At 43.3% G+C, this 11,151-nt stretch overlaps 1 protein-coding gene across 3 annotated transcripts in view; it reads right to left on the bottom strand.

Moving 5' to 3' along the window:
• The window catches only part of DNAJC6 (DnaJ heat shock protein family (Hsp40) member C6), a 51,867-nt gene that overhangs the window by 3,000 nt on the left and 37,716 nt on the right, over positions 1-11,151 (bottom strand). For all 3 annotated transcript variants that reach the window (XM_033008801.2, XM_042807343.1, XM_042807334.1), the window contains 9 exons: positions 10,820-11,013; positions 10,645-10,725; positions 9,320-9,766; positions 6,857-7,009; positions 5,476-5,544; positions 4,598-4,726; positions 2,821-3,081; positions 2,303-2,448; positions 159-335 (listed from right to left, as the gene is read on the bottom strand). In XM_033008801.2, the coding sequence (XP_032864692.1) occupies positions 159-335; positions 2,303-2,448; positions 2,821-3,081; positions 4,598-4,726; positions 5,476-5,544; positions 6,857-7,009; positions 9,320-9,766; positions 10,645-10,725; positions 10,820-11,013 (1,657 nt within the window). The remainder of the gene's footprint in view (positions 1-158; positions 336-2,302; positions 2,449-2,820; positions 3,082-4,597; positions 4,727-5,475; positions 5,545-6,856; positions 7,010-9,319; positions 9,767-10,644; positions 10,726-10,819; positions 11,014-11,151) is intronic.

The raw sequence follows: 11,151 nt of genomic DNA, 5'->3' as shown, positions 1-11,151 counted from the left end.
GTAGTTAGAGTTCTCACCTTCCAGAAACTGGCAAAAATTTTGTACTGCTACTTTCTACAAAGATGTTTGCACCAATTAATTAAGCAACCACATTCAACACTTCATAATTAGGAGAACAGAGGCAATTTCTGAACAATGTGAAACTAGGAAAACCTTACCTTGTCAGGATGAACGACAAGCACTGCTCGCCGGTACACCTTCTTCACTTGCTCTGGAGTGACAAGATCTGCCATACTAACGGGTTTCCACTTGGTCTCCCCTGCCCATAAGACTGTGTGCATTGTGGACAGCAGGGCTCTTATATTTCTCTCCTTCCCTTCAATCCATTCCAGGACCTAGGAAAGAAGAATGTCAGTCTCAATTTATGCCTTACATTAGATATTCCAGTAGGAAAAAGTTTCTTCATTTGAATAGCAATGACACCAAGGAGCATCTTACATTTCTTTCCAAGCTTTAGAAAACCTTTGGAAAACATTTGTCAGACTCTACTTTGTCATTAATTTTTATATCACTGCTTGAAAGTTAAGACACACCTTGAACAACGTCCCTGCTAAAAATACCGAGTTGGTAATGCTTATGAACAGCCACTAGATGAAATAGTCAAAAGAAATTAAATGTTTAACCGTGTGGCTCTTCAGCAATCTTAATTGTACACCTAAAGTAAGCTTGACTAGAATCCTGTTGTGGGTGTGTATCTTTTGTGCGTGTCTTGAGTTAGGTCTTCCAAAAGAGTCATGTTGAAGGTGGGCTTCAATACAAATCTTTTTAAGCTCCAAGTCAGAAGCCTCAATTCTCTCCATATATGTATTTGCTACCTGCAATCCAGCAGTCAAATAAAGCAATAGGTAGTCCACTTTCCTAGGTGATGTTTCCTTGTGGTTGCCATCTTAGCCTACAGCTGGGGAAAGGGAGGAGGAAAGGGAAGCAAATGTGAAAACCAAAGCATAAATAGATTTAACAGTTCCAGGCTGAACTGAAGTGACTCAATGAAATAAAACGCATCAGAGCAAAAGGAATTGTATTGGGAAGGGAGAGTCGGCTGGGTGCTTTAGTGATTTGGCAGCTTGCTGAGGAGAAGGTGTTGCACACATGAAGTAGTACCACATGAGTCGCTGGAGCTGTATAGCTTTTGAATTGGGAAAACTGCTGCCCACTGCTATGGCCTGACAGCTGTCCAGCCTGGCTACATGTGGCTGACGTTCATGTTCAGCATGGTTGCTGGCACACACTTTCCAAAGGTTTAAACCTTTCCACAAGGTTAAAAAAAAAAAAATAATATATATATATATATATATATATATATATATATTAAGAATTCACTCATTCTAGTTTCTAGAAGTTTACTTGGCTTTTGCTTGGGCTTCTCCTCTCAGTTCTGTATCCTTCTATAATTATCATTTGTGGTTTCATATTTCAAATGTAAGACAGGACAGACTGAATTTCCTTCCCTTCATAATAGGCCTGTAGCTTGGCAATTTACTGAGGAGGTAGGAGAGAATTCCAAAGCAGACAAGATTAATGAGATGGAGAATTAGTTCAATTAACTGTGCCTGCTAATCAGGGCTGGAGTGGTGTGGAAGACCAGCAGCCCTGACAGTAACATTGAGCAAGCCACTGTTTGCTACTGTCTGGTTTAGGACAGAAATGTAACCTTGGAGTTTTAAATCCTTTCCAAAGGATGCTCACATCTCCAGGGAAGGCATTAGAATTTATTATATGAACAAACAGCAGGAAGTTCTCACTACCTGCCCCAAAGCAATCTCATCGTGTGGAGAACAACCCTCATTTCAGCAAAACCTGGTTTGGTGGAAGGACTGGCAGAGATGGTCACTGCTCTTTTATCTGGTTTATTTGTAAGAAGCTATTTCAGAACAGAGTTTTTACAAACTTACAGCTTTTTCTAAGAGGTATCTCTCATTCTGATGAGATAGCGGAGATTCTTCCAGCTATTCCCCATCACCTGCAGTTTCTGACGTTGCCTTTCTGGTCACACTAGCTCATTGCTATCTGGCACGCGAATGGGGACCGCAGCAGTTTGTGATGCTCTCAAGTTTAGACGCTGACTTTACAGAAAGCAAGCACGAGAGAGAGCACACGGAGGCTGTGCGCTGAAGTAGGTGCTAAAACAGGAGGATAGCTTCTGGCACGAAATGATCTGGAAGGTTCTCTCAGCTGCCTCACGCGCAGGACAGCTGGCGGTTTATTGCCCCTGCCACGGGCAGTGTTTCAAGCAGCTTCCAGCACAGTGAGGACCAAAGACATGCTGAATAATTCTAAAAGCATAACCAAGAGTACTGCTTACTTTTAGTTTTTCGGGGTCCATCTCCTTAGCCATTTCTTCTTTTCTCATCTCAGCTATTGTTTTGGGGCCCTTTTTGTCCTTGTGAGCATTAAAACCTTGACCAGATAACAGATCTTCGAAATCTGCAGACACTTTTGGTTTTGAATCTTGAAAAACAAAAAGATTTGAAGTTCTTCTAACAATACAGGTTTATTTAATACTGCTTTTCTACCCGAGCCACCCCCATGCTTATCCCTGTAATAATCTCCCAGTGCTAGTGAGCGTGCAGGTTCTCACAAAAAAGGTATAGGCTAATGTTACTTTTGAATTATTGTTATCAAAGCCCACTTGGAATACAGAATTTCCTAAATATTAGCATTCTTTAGAGTCTACGACAAGACAACTAGTGTTGACCTCTATATATCATCAAAAGATCAGCATGACTTACTTGCTTAGACCCTAGCCTGTTAAGGTGTTTGAGCATCAAATCAATATTAGGAGGAGGCAACCTTTTGGATGCCGAACTCTGAAAAGCTTACCAACGTTAGCTGGTCCTTTTCCACGTTCGTTTTGTGCTCCAGGCATGGCTGAGAAACTCACGTTGTAATTGGGCTTGTTCTGGGGAGAGGCATGAGGCATGCTTGGCTGGGCTTTGGGTTGTGCCTGCTGCCAGCCATAGCCCGCTCCTTGCTGCCAACCGCTGCCGCCCATGGCCTGGGGAGAGGGTTTCTGTGGCGAGGGGGGGAATCCTCCACCCATGCCCGTCGGTGTGGTCGGTTTACTGGCAAAAGAAGGGCCACCTGCAGAGTACGGGGGAAAGGAGTGCCGGTGGGAATTAGCAAACAGCAAACTGACTTGCCTTCCAAAACCAGAACCCAAACAAAATCCCCCCAAGCAGCTGGCTTCTAGTTTCAGCTCGGTCACAAACTTACTTTTGCAACACCGAACCCTTCAACTTTCCTGCCACTGCCCTGGGAGCTGCTTAAATGGCAGCACCTGCCTTTGAAGATTGCACAGGAATTGGAGGAACAGCGCGTTGGGGAAACACAGGGAAAGCTACGGGCAGCTAACTAGGGACCACAGCTGCTGCCTGTTACGGTGGCAACATCAAGTCAACGTATGTTGAAATAGTATCTCTCCTTACGCTGTGCTGGTGCAATATTATCCCACAGAGTTCTGTGTTTCAGCACCCTATCACTTCAGGGGATGCTCCTGTGGCTTAAGTTTGTGGGAGGTTCGCAGTGTTAGTGGTTTATTATTTGAGACTAACATCCACGCTCACCTTTGAGCCCTGAAGCATGTCATGGAAACTGGATGAGGTGCTTTTGACTTCGCAATGAACAACAAAAATGTGGTTAAATATCCCGTGGATGCCAAGTCATTTGTTTTTAAACTCCATAACTTTGCTACAGAATACATGTTTTAAAAGCACCTCAATGGCTCTGACGTGGGTCTTGGCATGCTTTTTATTTTGCTCCTGCAGAGCAGCTAGTGATCCAGCAGAGGGAACTGGGAAACCTAATTCCAGAACCATGCTGGTACTGACGCAAAGGAGAAAACAAACATCAGATAAAACCACAATGGCTTGCAAAGAGCTGGGGGCAGTGACAAAGGGAAGAAAAATCTATTTACCAGAGTCAGAGAAGCAGACGTGCTGGGTTTTAAGGAAAACTTACATAATTTGTCAGAACTGCCTTTTTAACACTGGGATAGAGGGTTTGCTCATCGTTTTCTGGGATAAAACAAGGAGAAAACACTTGTCTAAGCAGTCAAGCAGACAGTCCTTTGTAACCAGGTACAAATGAAAATGGGTTCAGACACCACCTTTAGATAGTACTGCAAATTAGAGGCAGATTAGTAAGGTTCCACGGGTTTCTTCACAAAGGACAAAAATGAGTCAAATCTAGAAGGAAACAATTCCTCAAGGACCCCCAGAAGTTTTGAAGAGCCAAAGTCTCAACCCCAGCACTGCTCCAAGGTCTGTACCAACAGTTTGCCAGAGTTAAATGCAGAGCATCCTTAGCCAGAGACTGTTTAGACTTATAAAATAGAGGTTATGCTCTGCAATCCCATAGCCTACCAAGGGCCCAACAAGTTGCTACCAGTGTTTTTTATGGAGGATTACTAAAAGGAAAGATTTATGAGAGCTTACAGAGAATCAGACAGAAGGGAAAGCTTGGAAGTGGCGGTGGCGTGCAGGTAGGTTGAGAGGACCCATGGAGCTCTTTGTCACATACCAAGCAATTCATCTTATTTCTCTAAAACAGAGCTGGTAATTTTATTTTATTTTATTTTTTTTAAATAAGGGGTGCAAACCTGCTAAACTTGCTCCAAGAGTCCCCAGATCAGCAAACGGATCCAGTGTTTGGGGTTTGGGCTGATGAGTGGGAGTGCTGTGGAGGGATCCTGTAGGACTGGTAGCAGCTGACTTACTTCCCAGGCCACCTTAAAGCGAAAAAAACAAAAAACAAACAAGCAAAAAAAAAAAATTAACTCAGTTTTTATCCCTATATTACATGAGCACAGCTCTTACCTAGTGCTCACATGATGTTAGAACACTGCTGTTAAAATTAAGTGTACTATTGTCGGGTTCCTAAGCAGTCTCAACTCAGTGTTGCTGTTTCAACCCAGACTAGTTGCACACCCACTCACAATTAGGCTCAGCAACAAAAATGTTCCCTAAACTGTCTGCGGTGACAAAGTAATTATGACAAATGGATATATTTTAAGAACTAGAAGCCTCCAGGAAGCAACTTTTAGTAGGACACATATTCTCCCAAGATTAGAAAGAATCATGCTATTGTTTAGTGGCATCCCAGGAGCACAGAGCACTTCCCAGGTCCTTCTCTTAGCTCTACACTGGCATGAAACACAACTATGTACATCCTCACTGAGCACCCGTCCCACTGGTTTCTTGAGGAAGGAAACCCAGATTTCTGAACAGGAGGAGTTTGGTAGTCTCTAGCCAGATGCTCACCTGCATGACTAGGAGACCAAGGCAACAGGCAGCATGCCTGCTGCCATTGAGCTGAGACTAACTAAAATCCTGACAGAAGTTTTGTTGTATTAGTCAAAGTGATAAGCAGCAAAAAGAAAAAAACTGTGTTCTTCAGTCACAGGTAGCACTTTCCCTCTGCCTCTCCTCTCTCAGGGCTCCTTAAAGGCTTTTTGTCCTGAATTTTTATGATACCTACCTGGTTTGTTGGGCCAGTCCCAACCACCGGAAACATCTGGTTGTATGGAAACCGTTGGTGTGCTAGAAGCTAAGCAGAACGATTATGTATAAATGTCTCAAAGTAGTACAGAAAAACTGACATAATCCAGTGTTTACAAAGAGCAGGGGGCAAGGAGCAGGAGAGACAGTAATGTGCCCGTCTACCATTTGCAAATTAGAAGTGCACTTCTCCCCCACGATGGGCATGATAAATTTAATGGTTTTTTTCCTGATCTCATACTATATGGAGGTAAGTAGAGAAGGACACAGATTTACATTGTCCGTTTTGTGATAGCTTTGGTCAGAGGCTTTATATACTTATTTATAAAAACCTTACCACCAGAATAACACATGGGGTTTTGTGTTTCTGATTACATCTCAACCCAAGGAAATACTCTACATGCAAAAGGGCAAGGATGGTGAAAACCAATACAGCAAAACAGCCCACATAGATGTAAACCAGAAAAAACTCACACAGTCCTTCATTTAACCCTGTATCAAATAAAGTCTGCACATCTATGCAGTTCACCCTGCCAGCATTTCATTATCCATATACATTAGCACTGTAATTTAATACCTCATCGTGCTGGGATACCATTTAAATTCCTTTCATTAGTGCAGCCAGCTCCAGGTGTGACCCAACCGTCTTATTCACAGAGTTAACATCCAGTACCCGAGCTTGGCAAAGCAAGGATGCAAGCAGTGCCAGCAGCACACCACTTCACTCCTTTGTCATTCTGGCTTTCCAGTGAGACTGTTGCACCCAAGGGACATGTGGTAAATGATCAGACACAAACAAATTTGTATCTGTATGTGTTTCAGAGGGGGGAACAACATTAAAATTTTGGCATTGGGGCAGAAGGGGACAACTAAGGAACATTTCGAACAAAGGGAAGAAAAAAGACCAATAAAGAAAAGGAAATTCAAGTGTAAATTTGGCCAGGGTTACCATCAGAACTAAAGAAAGCATATGCCTGTAACTAAAATTACCAAAGGATGTGTATTTTCTCTAGCAGGCTTAATATGCCATGCTCTATTTAGCTCAATTAATGGCAGTTTGGTTTAAATGAGACCTCATAACCACAGGAATATGCAGGCAGACATTCTTCATGGTCTCTTTTTCCATGTATACAAATAGCTTATTAATTAAGTATAAGACTTGGGCAAAACTAGCCTCATCCTACCACACTTCAAATTATGAATATGCTTTAAGTCTGGAGACAAAAAGCTCTTTCCTGTTTAGTGGGGTTTCTGTGGTTTAGAGTCATTTTATGGTAAGCATCAGTTTGTACTTAATGGCTTCATTTAAAAGCAGCATTTCACGTTTACTTAAATACACTAGAAGAACCTTGCTTTCTTACCCATGTGAAAGGGATCACTGTGCACAGTTGGTGAAGGACTTCTTGTTGCTTGAAGGAAAGGATCACCGGGGACAGCTGATGAACCAAGAAAGGAACCCAGGAGGTCTGGACCAGTTTGCTTAGGGCTACTTCCAAATGGATCAAAGGCAGTGGCTGTAAAAACATATTTGAGAAAACTAAATCATTAGCTTGTACAATGAATGTGCTTCAGGGAAAAGACACTGGTGTGTGAAGAAAAAACTTAATACTTGCAGATACCAAATAGGAAACAGCATGCGACTGTGGGAGAGCAGCTAGAAAGTATCCGTACCCTAGCCAGATTCTAGGGGACCTAGAGAGCCACACAACTTGGTCATGGCAACACATTTGTTGATCCCATCTGTCTTTTTCAAAGAGAGGGGCTGAATTTAGCAGTTGAAGTGACTATTTAGATACTTAGGCACTTCAGATGAAGTTTCAACTTGCACATACTGCCAATACGTAAACGGATGGTGAGGGAAGGCTTGGAGTTAGCGCCCCGGTGCAATTCCTGCTTCCTCTCAAGAGCTGAACACCATCCAAGATGATTTTAGGCTGTCAAAGATTATATGTGTCGAGGGTAAAAGGACTGTCTGTTAGAAATAGCTTTAGAAAATAACTGGTATCTTTCCTACATAGCATCATTTGTTACAAAAACCCAGTTCATTCTCAAACTCCATTTTTGATCAATTTGTTTAGCCTACTGTCTTCCACTTAAAAAAAATACAAGCCCAAGCAACAAAAGAAGCCCCTATGAAGTCACTCAAATTCTTACTTGCCAACAAGTTCAAGGTAAAGATCATCCTGAAGAGAGATGCAATATATACTACTGTAAGAAAGATACAATCCTGAGAAGCTACGCATTGTGTTAATGACTCACTACTTATGTTACTTATTGTTTAGGATACTCAATAAATTACTAGTTCTCAGTTATCTCACAAGCTCTTATTCTTGCTTTCCTGGCTCGGGACAATTTTGCTGTGCAATCCTTTTCCTTTTTCTTCCAGGCACCAATCTGGCTGTGCAAAGCCCAACAACAATATCCAGAAAGCTTTTCCTGATACTGTTGCTGCACCTGTGCCTTGTGAGATGCGTGTCTGCACAACCTGCCCACCCCTGAGGCAAAATATCTCAGACTGAGCATACAACAGCCACAGCAAGATGAACCTTCTCCATACACAAGTGGCCCAATTTCTTCCACTGAAACTTGTGTTCTTCTCCCCTCTCCTACCTCCAGTCCTCAGTCTCCATCTCTTCCCTCCCTTCACAAGGCTTGGTACAAGTAGATTAAAACTGCTCTTGTCCCTTTTGCTTCAAAAAACACTACAGGCAACTGATGTTTGAGTGTTCTAGCAGACAAACCTCCCCAAGCCTGCAGATTTGTTTTTTTTTTTTCTAGCTGAGAAAGGAGGACTCAAGAAGAGTCTTCAGAAACCATGGCCATCCTGTGGTAGGTGCTACCAGTGTCAGCCCCATGCACCTCCTTAACAAAATGAAAAAATAGCATTTTACATACAAGTTGGCAGGTGTTGCAAATGCTTTAAGTGATTAGTTGCTGAGAAAAAGTTAAGTCAGCATACTGTGCTCTTTGAATCAGGTACATGGTGACAACATCAGCTCTTAAAGTGTAACATAAAGGATTAGGCCAAACCAAACATGGGGAGGCTGTGCAGCTCGGCACGGTGCGCAGAGACCGGCTGCCGGATCCGGCCACTTGTTTGCATTTTGCCTCTGGCAAAACCAACCGTCTAGTCTAGAGGCCCTCAGCAAATCTGAGCAACTTCGATTGGGCTCTTCACCTGTTCACTTACAAATGATTTTCACTTGCTCTCCTCTGTTCACTTAATCCTCCAAAAGATCCCTTTTACTAATATCTATTCAACTACTCCTTCTGCCAGCCTGATATCAGTCTGTCTTTGAAGAAACAAAAGATCTTCTCATATTGCCTATCTCGTCTGCAGAAAGACCAGAAACAGCAGAATTGTGTAGCCGTATTTCATAGTCCAGGATTAGTATCATAGCTCCAAACCCACTAAAGTTAAAATAAATTAAAACTGCTATGGGTCTACCCAAAACCTAAGAGGCTTTTGGGTTTTTTTAAATGAACACATGTTCTCCCCATGTGCATTAATGGACACGTAATAAGAGCAAAACTGATGATCTCCAGTGGCTGTCAGTGTAAGGAGCCAGCCAAACACTTGGGTGAGCTCCAGGAGAGACTTTAGGGAACAAATTAGATAATCTGGTTTGTGTTCTTGACTCTGAAGATGCACCAACTCCTGTCTTGGAGCAGAGCAGCTGGCTGGCCTCCTGGGATCCCTCGCAGCTCTTCATTTTCACGAAATGAGTATACTCAAGAGGAATCCAACAGCCCAGAGCAGATCACCCAGGTGAGATTCTCAAAGCACGTGCCCCGAGTCACACGCTAGGCATAGCCACTATTACCTTCTCCTACTCTTGGAGATGGGGATGGGGATGCTGAAGCTGCAGAACGCCGAGGAGTTGACTGCACAGATCCAGGTCCCCCCACGTGGAAGACCTCCTCAGCAGCAGGCTGTCCACTTTGACTCTGGGAACTTGGCCCGCCAACCCCAAACAAATCATTCAGCAAGTCTGAGTTGGAGGGGGCAGCAGTGGGCTGCGAGGGAAAACTCTTGCTCATAGGGCTACCATCCAGGCCCAGCAGGTCCACGTCTTCAGGCGGAGGTGGTGCTGGAGGCTCTTGCTGCTTTTTGCTGTGTTTTGGTGTCCCGTGAGGCTTGTCACCGCTGGCATTACTGTGCTGACTGGAAAGGGACAAGAGTTCGTCATCTGACTGTTCGCTTTCCTCATGCACCAACGCTGCTCGATCCTCTGAGGTGGGGTGAGAGCTACTTTTGTCAGATTTCTGATCTAAACGATGATTAAAAATAAAATTAGGTAGCTGTTAGTTTTGTCATCACAAAGGTCCCACAAAAATCAGCTTACAAGCAGAACAAAAAGCTACTGAGAATATCACAGCAGCGTTTTGATAGATTTTGAAATAAGAGTCCTCTGCAAAGATTAATTTAAAGTCTTTGCTGGTCTGTATTGTAAGGAGCCAGCTTTATTGATCAGGAAACAGAGAGAGAGGTTAATTGACTCTCATCAAGCCTGAAGAGTCAGCAAGTGTAACATCCACAGGTACAAACCGAATGAATTTCTGGGTCAAGACCAAGCATCCAGAATGATCTCCAGCCATGCCTCAAAATCCAGGCAAAACAAGGCTCATTGTGAAGGAGCAGTGACATAAGCCACCCTCCTGGCTGTGCCCACAAGGATCCTTTACACCATGTTCCTACCTACATGGCACTGATGCCAGGGGAGGAACGCTGCATCTAGCAGCGCTGCAAGATTTTCAAAATGTTGAGCTTTATTAATTGGCCTCTCGGACAAGCACTCTGGATGCTACGTTCTCATAGCACTATATATGAAGTGCAACATTAGGAAAAAGCAGCTTAAATTTGGTTTTAGCATCAAGGGGGCCTCGGGTGAAGCTTTACAGCAGAAAGATGTCAATAATTGTCATATGCAGCACAAGCAGGCAATGTCTGAAGGGGACGTGGTAGGAAATAAATTCCCACTCAATTGCAACAGAAGGGTGTGACCAGCAATACACTGTGATCTAATGGGAAAGACATGTTACAAACAGATCCTTCAGCCTGACTCTGTGCTCCAGGAAGGGGGGGAAGAAAGAAAAGTTGTTTGTCTTGCTCGAAGCAGATTTTACTTTGAAGACCAAGTCTGCATACCTTGCCAGCTGAGAGATGAGAAGAATGCACTCTGTCCAACATTTCTTATGTTATCCTGGGGTGAATCACTGGGCCCTCTACCTGCAGCACAGAGCACCAAATAAATAAAATCAAGCAAAACAAAGTTCAGCATGCAGGTAAGCATGTAAATTGAATAAGTCTATGCAGGTCTTACCTGCCAAAGCAAGAGTGTCCTGATGCTCCTGATGAGAGGAGAAGAGAATGGTTGGATTGATGTCTTTTGTCGTGAAGTTCTCCCATGGGGGAGTTAATTCGGTTTGTCTATCAGTAGACTGTATTTCTATGTCCAGTATAACATGAAAGAGCTGAGGATACTTGTCTGGTGAGTCACAGGCATCCAGTTCAGGCCTAAATGGGAACAAGAGTTGTACAGTTAAAAAGGAAAGGTTATTTCTGCAAAGCTATATAAAATCTTTCAATATATGCGTGCAAACAGCCTTTTCACATCTCATCTGTGAATATTCTCCTTCAGTCTTCAGAAGGCTT

This window comes from Tyto alba, unplaced genomic scaffold (genome assembly GCF_018691265.1).
Source record: "Tyto alba isolate M040663 unplaced genomic scaffold, T.alba_DEE_v4.0 Super-Scaffold_1000006, whole genome shotgun sequence".
Lineage (NCBI taxonomy): Eukaryota > Metazoa > Chordata > Aves > Strigiformes > Tytonidae > Tyto > Tyto alba.
This window is presented reverse-complemented; position numbering and strand designations above follow the sequence as displayed.